This window comes from Elephantulus edwardii, unplaced genomic scaffold (genome assembly GCF_000299155.1).
Source record: "Elephantulus edwardii isolate Elephantulus edwardi_28Jun2011 unplaced genomic scaffold, EleEdw1.0 scaffold00004, whole genome shotgun sequence".
Classification (NCBI taxonomy): Eukaryota; Metazoa; Chordata; class Mammalia; order Macroscelidea; family Macroscelididae; genus Elephantulus; species Elephantulus edwardii.
Genome location: NW_006399754.1, coordinates 35,483,851 through 35,499,199, shown reverse-complemented (window position 1 = coordinate 35,499,199; position 15,349 = coordinate 35,483,851). Strand labels below are relative to the sequence as shown.

General features: G+C 52.1%; 1 protein-coding gene across 1 annotated transcript in view; it reads right to left on the bottom strand.

The window, feature by feature from the left end:
* The window catches only part of FRY (furry homolog (Drosophila)), a 257,892-nt gene extending 243,095 nt beyond the window's left edge, over positions 1-14,797 (bottom strand). Inside the window, exon 1 of the mRNA XM_006879581.1 lies at positions 14,728-14,797. Within this exon, the coding sequence (XP_006879643.1) occupies positions 14,728-14,797 (70 nt within the window). The remainder of the gene's footprint in view (positions 1-14,727) is intronic.
* Between the last annotated feature and the right edge of the window lie 552 nt (positions 14,798-15,349).

The following is a 15,349-nucleotide window of genomic DNA, read 5'->3' as shown; positions in this document are numbered from 1 at the left end:
AGTCACGTCCCGTCATGTCCACAGTCATGATGGTGATGGTGGGAGCCTGTCTGTAGGGGTGTGGGTAGGGGACAGTCACGTCCCGTCATGTCCACGGTGGTGATGGCGGGAGCCTGTCTGTAGAGGTGCGTGGAGGGGACAGTCACGTCCCGTCATGTCCATGGTGATGATGGTGATGGGGGGAGCCTGTCTGTAGGGGTGTGGGTAGGGGACAGTCACGTCCCGTCATGTCCACGGTGGTGATGGTGGGAGCCTGTCTGTAGGGGTGCAGGGAGGGGACAGTCACGTCCCGTCATGTCCACAGTCATGATGGTGATGGTGGGAGCCTGTCTGTAGGGGTGTGGGTAGGGGACAGTCACATCCTGTCATGTACACGGTGGTGATGGTGATGGTGGGAGCCTGTCTGTAGAGGTGCGTGGAGGGGACAGTCACGTCCTGTCAAGTTCACGGTGGTGATGGTGTGAACCAGCCTGGTGCATGTAGACCACAAGAGGCGATCAGCCACACCCAGTCAAGGCCACACCAGCATCCCGAGGTGACATGCTAGAAGCAGGAAAACACCCAAACAAAAGAGACCACAGTGTGTATTCTGATCTGACACTGTTATTTGCGTGGTTTAAAGGCCAGAGGCCATGGGTCACCTGGGGAAACTGCAGGCATTAATCTAAGGTGCAAGATGCCACCACTTTGTACAATGGTACAATCATTCTGGAAGGCAGTTTGGCGCTTCTTCAAAAAGCTGAACATAGAAATTCCATGTGACCAGCTATTTCACTGCTTGGAATGTACACCAAGAAAATGAGAACTGAGGCACAAACAGAGAGTTGTACACCAATGTTCATAGCAACATTACTCACCATCGCGAGAACATGCAAACAGCCCAGATGTCCAACCACAATGAAAAGGATTGAGAGATTGGGGTACATTCACACAGTGGAATACTACACAGCACACAGGAACAATGATTTTGTAAGTTATTACCTAACTTGGGAAAGACTGGAAAGCATTATGTTGAGTGAACTAATTCAGTCCCATAAGGACAAATACTGTATAAAACCATTATTGTAGAATGAGTATGAGGCTGTAAAGGGGGGAGGAGCAGAGGGATGAGGATGGGTGGGGGGTTGGGGTTGGTTAATAATAGGGTCTCACAATTTGATGGGTATGGGGCGGGGGGTGTGTGTAAAGAAATGGGAAAGATGCAGTGCGAAAACAATGTATACGAACTTCGTAAATAAACAAGTATAAAATAAAATGTTCACCACCCAGCCTGTCGTGTCTACACACCAGGAGCAGGGAAGCCACAGCAGCTGCGCCAGTTCCTGCCCCAGTGACCGTGGAGGACGGGATGGCCCACGGGACTCCCAGCCGTCATCTCTTTGGGGGACAGGCCGCCTGCCTCTTCTCTCATGAACAGGCTGCTGGGTCCGAACCGTCCAGTGCTTCGCTGGGGGCCCGGCACTTTAACACTGCACCACGAAAGCTCCTATTGTTCCGTCCATTCAAAGTCCACCCGCACTGGGTGGGGCCGATGGGGTCTCACGGGACCTTCCAGTGGATTTCTGAGGCTGTAAATCTTGATAGGAGCAGACTGCCTCCTCGTCTTCTCTCAGAACAGCTGGTGGATTTGAACTGCCAACCTTTCTCTAAGCAGCCCACCACATAACCTATTGTGCTAGTGGGGCTCCTCTTATTACAACACAGTTGAACTGGACCCCGCACCCACCACGATCTCGGCGAATGCCCTCGGCAGTCTGATCATACGTCACACAAGCTCTGTAAACACGGTCATCTGACTTTGCAGAAAAGAAGAGTATTTCAGTGTCCAGACCAGAGACAGCCCTGCTTGAAGGCACCAGGCCAGGCACTCAGCCCCTTTGCTGGAGAAGTAACAAGAAAGAGAACCTGGGAGAGTGGCCAGGGTGACCTGGTTTTCTTACTCAGAACACTTGATAAGAAAACAAGTCCAAGAAATGCAGAAAGCTTATTCAGGCAGGGTTAGAACCAGCCCCGACTTCCAGACTCGCTTAGACGACTCCATCCCCATCCGCCTGCATTGGAAGCTGCAGCAGAAGCAAGTGGCGGGAACACTGATGCTGAAGGAGCCCTTGTGGTGAACAGATAAAGAATCCAACTGTTAACCAAGAGGTTGGGGCTTCAAATCCACCAGCTGCTCCATGGGAGACAAATGAGGTGGCTGCTTCTACAAAGATTACAACCTCACAGGGATCCACTGTTATAACAAGCTTTGGTGCCATAACCATCGAAAACTGGATTTTCTAGCCATTGCATTAGCCACCATTGGGGGTGGGGGTATGGTCTTCAACTACCTTCACTACAGACACATGGTCTTGCAAATCATCAACAGCTGTGGGATCAATATAACAGAGTCCTTTCCACACAGTGAGAGAAGGTGACAACAGTGATGGAAAGATTGTGAAGAGCCTGTGGCAAGGTGTAACCAGGGGAAAAGCGGATTTATAACTACTTTGAGATAAAGGTCACAGCTAAAGGTTTTGTTTGCTAGATTAGAGAAAAAGCTGACCTATAACTCCTCTGAGGCAGCGTTTGCTGAACAATTGAGGAAACCAGAGGCCTTTTGCATTTGTGTTGCTAAACTGAACCCGGACTTTCACTAATTGAGGAATTGGGCCTTGTTAATCTGGTTTGGGATTGCTGGACTCAACCTGGATTTTAGATATTCTTTGCCTCCTCCACTCTCCTCTTTTTATTATTTCCATGATAAATCCCTAACTGTGAGTTAACAATGAACTCGGACTCAATGATTCACAGGGATTTGTAAAAGTTGGGGGTGAGTGTGGCAGGTCTGACCAAGCAGCTATCTTTTTGCTGTTATGGATATTATTGATGGGGACAGTTCCCCTTGATAAAGCAGTCAGAAGTCAGACTCAGCTTCCCTCACACTACATCCACTCCTTTCATACAAGCTAAAGATAAGTTTGCCTGCAGAAACATTCTTTGATAGTTAAAGAGTAGGAAGAAGGTAGGAAAAATCAGTAAATAGATAAAAGAAACATGTTAAGATGGGTGAAGGGAAAGTTAATTTAAAAAAACTCAACAATTACAGAGGTAGAAACCTGGAGGGGGGGGGGTTCCCCTCTGTCCTATAGTAGCTACAGCTCTGAAATGACTGGACAGCAGTGGATTTAGCTGTTGGTTTTAGTCCATTTCACAAACAGCATTGGTAGTGCAGTGATTAAGTACTTGGCTGCTAACTAGAAGGTCAGCGGTTTGAAACCACCAGCTGCGCCCTGGGAGATAGATGGTGTCGGCTCCTGTAAAGATGCCAGCCTGGAACATATGCAGGGCACCAATCACATGACAGTGAGTCTCAGATGGTGACATAAAGGCCATCTCCTGATGCAGAGATCAACGTCCCTCTCAACCAGCTCGAGACAAAGTGTCAACATGGAAAAAGGAAGCGGAAATGGAGACCACCAAGGTCGCCCATGGGAGAAGAAAGGAAGGAAGAGAGAATCTTGCAGTTGCATGACCGAACCTGTCTCTCACGGGCTCTCAGGTCCTAAGGCACCTCCCTGATTCCCTGCTGCAAGTGTCTCCTGGTGGGTCTAGCACCCCTCCTGACCAGGGTGGCAGGGTACATATGGCCTGTGAGAAAGGCTAGTCTCCAGAGGTTGGCCTTCAGGGGGTGGACAGTGACTGTGGCCAGAGCTAGAGGACAGGACAGCAGCCTCATGAGTGAGGTCACTGCCCAGAAGTGGGTCTGCAGGGAGTGGACAGTGACTGTGTGTCTCTGGGGTGCTGTGTCTGTGGCCTGAGCCGGAGGACAGGTCAGCAGATCCATAAACAAGGTCACCATCCATAAGCTGGCCTGGAGGGAGTGGACAGAGACTGTCTCTGTGATGCTGCGTCTATGGCCTGAACTAGAGGACTGGACAGGACAGGTGGTCCCTGTGAGCAAGGCCAGTGCCCAGAGGTTACCCTGCAGAGGATGGATGGTGACCTGTGTTTCTGTGGCACCGTGTCTGTGGCCTGAGCTGGGAGACAGGACAGCAGGCAGTGTGGGCTCACCTGTGCTTCCTGCCTGATTATTGTCCACTGCAGTGGACAGTCACATGTCCCCACCGCTTTACTCCTGGGACTAGCTGGCCCACTCCTGACCCCACAGAAGCCAAGACTTCTGTGGAACTGCCCCTCCAGTAGGGACAGGCTAAGTGAGTACACGTTTTCTAGTGAACATGGAGCAGACCCTCCACGGGGGTTTCTCCATCAAACCCACAGTTCCTGGTGGACAAGGTGACACGGCTCACGCTCGCTGGCTAGCCCAGGTCACCAGCACCCACGTGCGACGCTCAGCGCCCCGCTTCCCTGCAGGTTGTGCAGCTGATGAACCACCAAGAAGAAATGGCCAGAGCTGGTGTCAGAGCTGATGGAGGCTTCACAAGGTCTGGGAGCCTGTAAGGAGATGCCAGCTCCCCCAGATCGACACGCTAACAAAGCCTTCCCACCGCACAGACCAGGGAAGGCCAGAAACCAAGGCTTAGATTCCCATCCGCATCGTCAGAGCCTCACCAGCAGAGGCCCAGCTGAGTGTCGGAGCTACCCTCCCCGTTAACCGTGCAGACACTAACGAAGAAACCCTAACTCGAACAAGTCCACCGCCACCAAGTCCATTCCGATTCCTGGTGAGCCTCCACCCAGCTTCTGAGGCTCATAATCTTTCCAGGAGATTGTCCTCTCCTTCGCAGCAGCAGGTGGACTGGAACCACCGACCTGTTGGTTAGCAGCTCGTGTAGCACACTGGACCGTGAGCACCCCCTAAACATCACCTATTAGTTTACTTCTGTCTCCCCTCTTCAGTCCTTATGCTAAAGATGAAGACCCTCAAAGTGCAGGCTTAACCCCACCCCTGTCAGGTCAATTCCAAGGCACAGGGACCGTGTGTCAGCCTAGAACTGCTCCCCAGGGCTTCTCAGGCTGTGACCGTCACAGGACACAGGAACCCCGTGCCCTTGCTGAACAGCCGGTGGGTCCAACCTGCAGACCATTCCCCTCAGCAGCTGGAACCTGAACTCAGGGCTTCTATACTGAAGAACGATTTTCTCGGAACGTGCCCTCAAAAATCCCAAGAGTTAACGGTGACCAGGCACTGCGTTTTCCTAACACAGATGGGAAGACGAGGGGCAGACGCGCTTGGCTCTCAGCTGGAAGGCTGACGACGGTGATTTATTTTGTTGGGTTGGTTGTTCTGCGCCTCAGCTATGACATGGAACCAATCCACAGCTGACCCTCCAGTGGGATTTCAGAGGCAGTGCGATAGCCAGGAGACTGTCCACGCTTCTCCTGCGGAGCTGCTGGTGGATTTGAACCACGTACGTCTGGTAAAGAGTTGTTGTGAGGTACTGTGAATCCAGATCGACTCATAGTGATCCTGTGAACAACAGATCTGAACCCCGTCCTGTCCTGCACTGTCCTCACACTTCCTGACACAGTCGCCCTCATTGCGGCAGTCACCATGTTAATCCACTTGGTCGAAGGTCTTCTTCTCCTTTGCTGACCTTCCACCTTTCCGAGCATCACATCTCTCTCCAAAGAATAGCCCCTCCTGGCAACCTGTCTGACGTACGTGAGGTGAAACCTCATCATCTTTGCCTCCACAGAGCACGCTAGCTGCACTCTGTCCGAGACATATTTGTTTCTGGCCGTCCATGGGATGGTCAGTGCTCTTCTCTAACACCACAGCTCAAACCCATCAATTCTTCTATCATCCTTACTCATTGTCCAGCTTTCAGATACACAGCAAGAGATCACAAAGACCATGGCCTACTCCAGATGCACCTTAGTCCTTAAATGGAGATCAATATTACTCAATAATTTGGAGCGGTCCCTAACTGCAGACTTCCCCAGTGCAATATGTCTCCTGATTTCCCGACTGCTGGTCCCAAGGGTGTTAACTGTGGATCCATGTAAGATGAAGTTGGTGACAGTTCCAGTCTTTTCAGAGGAGACCTGGTGACCTGCTCATGAAGCGCCCAGGCCAGCAAACCACAGAGGCTGCGTGTCAACTCCCACACCAATTCGGCATCCTTATAGAAAAGACGACTGTCATGGCTTCTCCAGACTCGGTGCTAGGAGCTAGACTGCAGCCCCCACAATATGTGTTGTCAATGCTACCCTCTATGCCTGCATGGCCTGGTAGTAAGGAGTTGCACTGCCAACCCAAAGGCAGGTGGTTTGTCTACCATTGCTCTGAAGAAGAGAAGCAATCTCCTCCCACGTGATTTACAGCCTCCGAAAACCCACTGGAGGGCCGGCGATGGGCCAGTTCTGTGTCCACAGCAGTAAGTCAGTGAGAGAACGATAGCAAACCCACTATGATGTCGGTGACGAGAGCACCAGTGGCTCGAGACACACGCACTGCTGGTTCTGTCGCAGTTGCACCAGAGAACTAAGACAGCTGGGAATCACAACTTTTCAGTTCTAGGAAAGAGAATAGTTTCTGGTTCATCATGACTCTAGTTCTAGGATGGAACAAGGTTTATATTACTACAATGCACAAGGTGTGTCCAAGGTGCTGGGCCTACTGATCAAAACGGCTTTCCTAGGCCATTCACTGTCTTTAAGTTGGTCACATGATTGGGTGGGAACATGCAAATAGGGTGTATTAGTCTATGAACAAGGGGATTGGCCAGTTCCCTCATTTCACCAGGTTAAATGGAGCTGGCCAGGCAGCAGTAACTGGGAATCTCACAACCAGCAAAGAAGCAGCAGAGAATGTAGCACACATCCTTCAGGGCCGGGGATTTCTATGCCAGTCTGACCTGGGTCTACAGGAGAATAGCAGTGGACACTGCAGAGATCCAGAGAGTTGATGTGAGAAAGAGGCGACCAGGGCCTGTGACCCCACGATTTCTAGAGGACTGGGACTCGGGGGAGGTGCTATCATTGGCAGGACTACGAGACGGGCCTAAATCTGCAGGGCTGAAGGGCTTGCAAGCACACTTCAGAAACTGTCCCGACTGAGAGACTCTTCCTGTTGCCAACCTGAGCTGTAACTTGTTAGTTTCCCTGATAAACCCATAACCGTGAGTGTTGCTCTGTGAGGTCTGTGTAGCTATTGCAATATGTTCTGTACTCAGTAGAGCAGCAGTACTGGTGTTGGTGTTAGGAGAGGCAGGAGTGGGAGCACGGGGGCCGTGTCTGACCTCAAGGAATTAGATTTTGTGCTGTAGGCATTTTGATGTGGACCGTGTCTCCTTGCGGAGTTAGCACAGGTCAGCTTAGCCATCTCCACACTGTCCACACTGTTTTTCACATACCAAGTAAGAGTACCAAGGAGATAAAAAACAAGTTATGTCCTATATCCTGTTCAAGAGGGACAATCCGGGAGCTCTGGTGGCCTAGTGGCAAGAAGCTGCACTCCAATCCTAGAGGTATGCGGTTCGAATCCACCAGATGCTCTGCTGGAGGGGGAGGGGCAGTCTCCTCCCGTGTGATAAACTGCCTCTGAAAACCCGCCAGAGGGTCAGCTATATGGGTCAGTTCCGACTCCACAGTACAAAACAACAGGTGGCTACACTAGTAAGAATCTGCACTGTGATTCTAAAGGCACGCAGTTCAAATCCTTCTGCTGCTCTATGGAAGAAGGGTGGACAATTTTCTTCTGTGCAATTACTGCCTCTGAAAACCCGCTGGAGGGTCAGCTATGGCTCAGTTCTGACTTAACAGTATACAACAACAACATGGGTGCAATATTAAGTGATCCAGAAAGCACCAAAACAAGACGGAAGGAGTATGCAGAGTCACTGCACCAAAAAGAACTGGCTGACACAGAAGAATTTCAAGAAACAACATATGAGCAAGAGGGTGCTCTGAGGGAGATGGCCAGAAACCATCGTCCCAGGAACTGATGGACTACCAACTGACATATTTCACCAAACAGATGCTGCCCTGGGCATGTTCATAGGTTGTACCGGAAAATCCGGAGGACAATTACTTGGCTAACTGACTGTAAAAGATCCATATTTATACCCACTGAAAAAAAGGGGGGGGGAGGGTGGAATCTAACCAAGTGTGGAAATTATCAAACAATGTTACTAATATCACACACAAGCAAAATCCCACTGAAGATGATAAAAAACCGACTGGAACAGTGGTTCCAGTGAAACCAGGTTTAGAAGAGGCCAAGACACTAGAGACATCATAGCCAATGTCAGATGGCTCTTGGCTGAAAGCAGAGAGTGAAAGAGGAAAGATCTGTGTTTCACTGACTATGCAAAGGCATCTGACTGTGTGGAAGAATGGGAATCCCAGACACCTGACTGTGCTCATGTGAAACATATACATACACACACACACACACACACACACACACACACACACACACACACACACACACACACACACACACAACCTATACCAAGAAGTGGTCATCAGAACAGAGCAAGAAAACACTGCATGGTTCAGAAGCAGGAAAGGAGTGCATCAGGGATGCATCCTGTCTCCATCCTTTTCCAATCCATACGCACAACCAATCATTCAGGAGGCTGGGCTTTGTGAAGAGGAATGTGGCATCAGGACTGGAGGAAGACTCATCAACAACCTGCATTATGCAGCTGACACAACCTTGCTCACTGAAACTGAAGAGGACCTGAAGTGCTTGTTGCAGAAGGTCAAGGACTGCAGTCTTCAATATGGATTGAAGCTCAACATCAAGAAAACAGTTTCTTACCACTGAACCAATTGGCAGCTACATGACAGATGAAGAAGAGATTTAGATTTTTAACAATTTCAGCTTGCTCGGGTCCATAATCAACACTCTTGACACTAGCAGTCCAGAAATAAAAAATGATTAATTACATTGGAAATCTGCTGTCAGGGGCCTCTCCAGAATGATAAAGAGCAATGATGTGAGCATAGAGACTAAGGTGTCCCTGACGCAGTCTTTGCAATTACTTGCTATGCATTAGAGAGCTGGCTGGATAATGATGAAGGGTGAGGGAAGAAGAATTGATGCCTTTGAGTTGTGGTGCTGGAGAAGAGCGTTGAACATACCATGGACTGCCAAAAGAACAAACATGTCTATCTTGGAAAGGGTGAAACCAAGTTTCTCCCTGGGGGAAAGAATTCTGAAGCTCACATACTTTGGACACGTGGCCTTGGAGAAGGCCATCATGCTTGGAAGGGTGGAGGGACAGCACAAGAGAAGAAGACCCTGGCTGACACAGATCGACGTAGTAACTGGGACAATGTGGGTAGGTGTGTTGGAGCCAGAGGTTCTGGGCAGCCATGGCCACCATGGCTGGAAACACGCTCAGATACTGCTCTTAACTTACATCTAAAGAGTTTACACATGCAGAAGCCCTGGGGCTCGCGCAGTACAGGCTGGTCTGTCAACGGCTCCAGTGCACTGTGGGGAAGGATGGGAGCCCTCCTCTCAGGAGCATGTACATTCCAGGGACCAGTGGAGAGGCCTCAGGGGCCAATGGAGGGGGCCTGGACACCGGTGAAGGGGCCCCAGGGACCAGTGGGGGGCCCCAGGGGACAATGGAGGGGTCCCAGGGACTGGTGTAGGGGCTCCCATGATACAGAGTCACCTTGACCCCAGTTTCATTTTGTAAAATAGGGAAAATTCAACATAACCCCATCTAACCAACAAAGTGCATCTCTCTTGGATTCTAAGGCCCTGCGTGCTTTGGTTCTATAATATTTGTTTGTTTTTCTTAGGATTTTAGTAGAAATTTACAAAGTGGATTGGCCTTTTATCCAACTATTCACACATTTGTTTTATAACCAAAATGTTTAATGATGGTCATCACAACGCTATTCTTCCCACTAACCAAAAGGCTGGTGGTTCCCGTCCACCGGGGGACACCAGGAAGAAAGGCCTGATGATCCGAAAGACCAAAATTACGGAAAGGACACACATGGGTCATCACGACGTGACACTGCCTCTTGGGCAGCTGTTTGGCTCTACACACTGGTCTGTCTGGGCACTGTCCAGTTGATCATGATTCACGGTGACCCTGTGGGACACAGGAGATCCCTGTGGGGTCTCTGGGCTGTGGGTGTTACTGATCGTGTCTGATCGAAGTGAAATACACCCATGTAAGGTATTTCTCGGTCACCTCAATGCGTGTGAAAGCTGGCCATCGAGTAAGGAAGCCTGAAGAAGTGGTGTCTTTGAACTGTGGTGCTGGATTGCAGAAAGACCATGGAACAGAGAAACAAGGCACTCTGGCTATGGGGTGCAGCCAGAGGGCTCCTCAGAACGGAAGACTGTGCGACGGTGCCTCACACACTGCGGACACATTAGTAGGAGGGGCCAGTCCCTGGAAGGGGATGTCACACTTAGTGAGGAGACCTTCACTGAGACCGCCTGCCTCGGTGGCGGCACAGAGCGCCTGTGTGGCTGGTCCAGCTCTGCACAGGACATCATGGGCTCATCCTGAGTCAGAACCAGCTCAGAGGCCCCTAACCACCACCATCACCACCTTTACAGAGCGACCACCAGGCTTTCTCGTGTGTGGCTGCTGGACAGGTGAGAACTGTCCGCTTCTCAAAGGCTCTCAGTCTAGTGCTTAACCGCTCGCACCACTCCCATGAGTCCTTTAGTACTTACATTAAGCACGGAAGGCCCAGAGTGTCCTTTAATCCTTTGATCTTAGGGGCGATTAAACAAATTAACAATGGGCTGCCCACTGGGGGGAGGGGCCAGGTGTCGAAGCTGCCACTTACTGGTGTCCTGGTTTTGAGACATCCTCTCATATCCATGCCTCACTTACGAAGTGTGGATTGTAGCACCCTCACAAGACCATGGCAAAGAGAAAAGTCCAGGCCCGGCCTCGTTCAACAGCTTCCACACTCCAGGGCTTTCTAAAGGCCCCTTGTGTCAGATGGCTTTGAAGGAAGGCCCTGCAATGTGGAAGTTCACGTCCACCAGCCAGTCAGCAAGAAGGATGACCAGTCTCCTCCTGCACAGATTACATCCCGGAAGATCCAGGAGGAGGGGTGTCAATGAGCTTTGCAAAGTCTTTTAGACGTGATGGCCAGTGATGCTGCCCAGCCGTAGCCTGGACACTGTGCTGATGTCTGCCTACTGCGGGTGACCCTTCCAGGGGGTGAAGGACCAGCACACGGCAACACACGAGTCACCACTCTGTCCACACAGGACATTTTACTTCCAAACGTCAGAAACCGAAACAGCAAGCAGAAGCAGAGGGCCTCCCACGGAGCAGCTGGTGAACTTGAACCGTTGGCCCTCAGCGAGCAGCCTGGGTCCTTCACCACTATGTTGTCAGTGTCCTGCCCAACAACCACCACCAAGCCCACTGCTGTGAGGCCACTCTGACTCATTGCAGAACGGCCCCAGTGGGCATCAGGGCTGCAGTCCCGACAGGAGCAGCCTGCCTCGTCCTTGCCCAGCCCAGGCTGGTGACTTCAAACAGACAACCTTTCGGTGAGCAAGTGAATTCTTTAACCTTAGGCCACCAAGACCATGTTGATCCCAGACCTCACTGAAGTGAGAGGGCAGGCTGGCCGAGGGAGGGGGCTGCAAGGAAGCGGAGGATGCTGACCAGAACAAGGAACGGAAGGTGGAAAGCCAGCGCGCCTCTGAAGGCCAAGACAGACCTGATTGCCCTGCTAGTCCCTCAGGAAAGAAATACATACGTCAACTTTCCCCAGTATATCATGGTGGTCCAGTGGTAAAGAGACGCACTGCTAACTCAAAGGCACACTGTTCAAATCCACCAGTTGCCGTGTGGGAGTGGGACCGGCAAGCTCCTCCTGTGTGATTTACTGCCTCTGAAAACCCACTGGAGGGTCTGCTCTGGGTTGGTTCTAACCAGGTGCATAACAATAATAAGACATGATGGTGGGAAAGATGGACGGACAGTCAGAGAAAGAGATGCACTGTCACTGGGACGGCACTGGGCTGACGCGGGACAGGCCAGGGTGGGATCTGTGGATCGAGCGTAGGGTCACTGTGAGTCTAGTTGACATGATAACACCTCCTCGACAACCAACATCTCATTTCCTCTTAAAGAGGACATCTTAAAATGAAAACGCGTCTGGAATCATCTTTCATTATGACCGTTGCTGATGTCACCACGTCCATTCCAGCTCACGGGTCATGTGGTGAGCCCACATGATGGAAAAGGAGGGCTTCACAGGGCGTTCCATGATGCCGTCATTTCAGCAGCATGTCACCAAACCTTTCTCCTTTGAAGCCACCAGTGGTTTTGAACAGCTAACCTTCAGAGTAACAGTCAAGTGCTTAACCATTGAGCCACAGGGGCTGTCAAACCCAGTCTACCTTTCATTGCTGAAGCAGAACCGCTCCACAGGGTGTTTGAGGCTGGACTCTTTCAGGGGGGAGGCTCTGCTGGCCCAGGGGTTAAAATGCGTGGCTGCTAAATGCAAGGTGGGTGGTTCAATGCCCCCAGGCCCTTTCTGGGGAGAAACGTGAGGCAGTGAACATTACAGCCCTGGAATCCAGTCTAGAGGGTCACCACGAGTTGAGATTGGCTTCAGAGCATTGTTTCTGACAGAGACCATCAGGCTTTCCTTCCATGAGCTACTGTGTGGGTTTGAACTTCCAACCTTCAAGTTAGGCTCAAGTGCTAAGCATTTCACCACCTGGACGACTTCTCCTATTCTGCAAAGTTGTAACTCACTCACTAACTGCCAACCAGTCACGGGTTTTCAGAGGCTATAAACTGAGTGGGGGAGACTGTTCATAGTTTTCTTGAGGGGCGGCTGGTGAATACGAACCATCTGACTTTGGGGTGGCAGCACAACAGCTTACCCACTAGGCCACCAGAGTGCCCTGCAAAGTCATAAAATGTGCTTTATTCCTTCCTCATTACTGTACCGTAGAAGCAAGCGAGGCAGCACCCTATGGGCTGACTGGCCAGGTGTGTGGTCCGCACTATCACCCCTCCCTCCAGACAGTAGACACGTTTCTGCAGGCTCAGCCCCCCCAGCCCACTGGCACTCTGGAGCCAGGCCAAGGCACCCCGGAGCCAGGCTGAGGCCCAGGTGCCTGTGTTCTGCTCGTTCTCCGGCACCCACTCCCCTCTCAGCCTCTGAAGTCTTGACCTCTAAGGAAGGGAGCTTCTGCTGGGTTGTGGGTATGTCAGTGTTGCAACAAGCTTAAGCAAGACCAAGTGAAAGCCTGCATTTCCTCTTCCTCTTTCTAGAAAGGTTGACATAAACACTGGAGAACCACTCAGCTTCCTCTTCGGAAATAAAGACCTGAAGACAGGGCCCTGGGATGGGGGCCTCACCCTGCATCCCTGAGGGGGCTCAGAAGGAGACCGCACTCCAGGGAGAACTAGAGTCAGTGGGTGTGTGTCCCAGTGATTGTGTGAGGAGGGAGATGCAGGAAGGGCGGGGACAGTACCCACTTCATTCAGAGGCATCTGAAGAAAGCAGTGGCAGCGTGGTGACAGGACCACGGCCAGTGGGTTGAGGGTTTTTTGGTTTGTTTTGTTTTTACCAGTTGTTATAATAACTAGTCAACAAAAGGAGGCAGCAAGTCAAAGTCTTCACTAACCAAAGACTGGACAGACAAAGGGCCATGGGGGCTCCCGAATGTGTGCTGGAGCGCTCCATGGACCCTGCGGCCACGGAGCAGGAAAGAGCTGTTTGGACGACAGTGGCTCCCAGATGGCCTTGGCCATGCAAGAAGTGGCCCCTGGGTGGACACAGTGGGGCCAGAGACCCCGGAACAAAGGTTCCTCTGGCTGTCTTTTAGAGACAGCAGCACCTTCAGGGTGGAGCACCTCATCTTTCCCTCAAGCAATCCCAGCCCAGCCAGCTCCAGCCAGAATCTGTTTACATAAGAACCCACAGGCCACTCTGAGCAGGAGGGGATTGAACTGTGGGTCTTCGGGGCACAGGCAGGCCAGTTAACAGCGATATCACATCAGAATTCTCTTACAAATCTTTAAAAAGAAAATTCCAGCAAATCAGGGTCCAGCAGAACTGCCTGCCTTGGATGCAGAGCAAGTGGGCAGGGGAGGGAAGGCAAGCTGCTCGGATAATACCAGGTACCATGTCAGCTGGAGGCCTCGGTTCAACACCAGCCCCACCCCGGGGAGGTGGTGGTCCTTCTGGAAGTGTCCCATTGCTAACATGTCTAAGTGGGTCAGAACTGGAACTTCAGAAGCCGTACCATTTTTATGTCCTAGGCCAAGACACTGGTCAGGACTTGACATGTTTACACTTGAGAAAAGTCTACTGTTTGCCCCCAGAATACCAGGAGGATTTGTAAAAAATCCAACCATTAAACAGCATCTAAACACGTACAAGGGCACAGGAGAGCTCCAGTGAATCCACCCGCAGACACTTGGATACACGGTAAAGGCTGCATGTCAGGGCTGCCTTACTAAGCTCTCTCCCCTCAGACAATGCCCTAAGGAAACAATTACTAAATACTCCAAAGCCTGCCACACCCCTTCCATGAAATGGCACTTCCCAAAATATTTAGATAAATCCTGAACACAGGGAAAAAACAGCAGGCAGTGGAAGGCAGCACAGTGCCCAGATCTGAAAGGCCGGGACCCAACCACTGCTCCACCAAGGCCTTTTCACCACCCCGGGGCTGCGCCCCTGATTCCCCTTCTCCGGCAGATGGAAGGAAGAAACTTCCCCTGTTCGTGGAGCCCGCACCGCGCCAGCTCCTTCCCTCTCCAGCCTTACGCAACACCAGCACAGACAAAGGCTGTCTTCTATACTCACTGCTGCTCCAGGATTTCAGTAAATATTTGATGCTGATTTCAAAGAAGCCCGAGTCCTGCTGGCTGGCCATGTCTGCAGCATACAAAGAGGCTGCGGGCGGCGCGGGCCTGGGAGGAGCAGGTAGGGCGCGCGGCGAGGTGGCTGTCACCGGCTGGTGATGTAAGCGAGGTCAGTGGCGTGGCGAGGGCTGCAGATCGCGGCTGGCGCCGGCGGGGAGCCTTCATTTAAAGGGCCGCGCAGCGCAGGGATGCCGGCTGCTCCTCCTCCTCGGTCCAGACGGCTTCTTATTTGCTGGGTGCCCGTCTCCCGGTGGTGGCGGCCTTCATGCCCCCGCTGCCCTAAGCAGGGGCGCTGCAGTCAGGCACCCCGCTGCTCCTGCCGCCAGGTGCGGACTCCCGACAGCCCCACCTGCGCCGCCCGCTTCTCTGGGAGGGTCCCGGCCGCCCTGGCCGCGAGCACGCAGCGCCCTGCCCGGCTCGGCGCGCGCGGGGGCGGGGGTGAGTGGCACGTACCCCTCCGCGCACCCCCGCCGTGCACCCCCCCCCGGCCTGCCTCGCTCGGGAGGGGGATCAGCCAGCCTGGTGCTCGCCCTCGCGCACGGCTGCCCGCGCTCAGCTCCGCG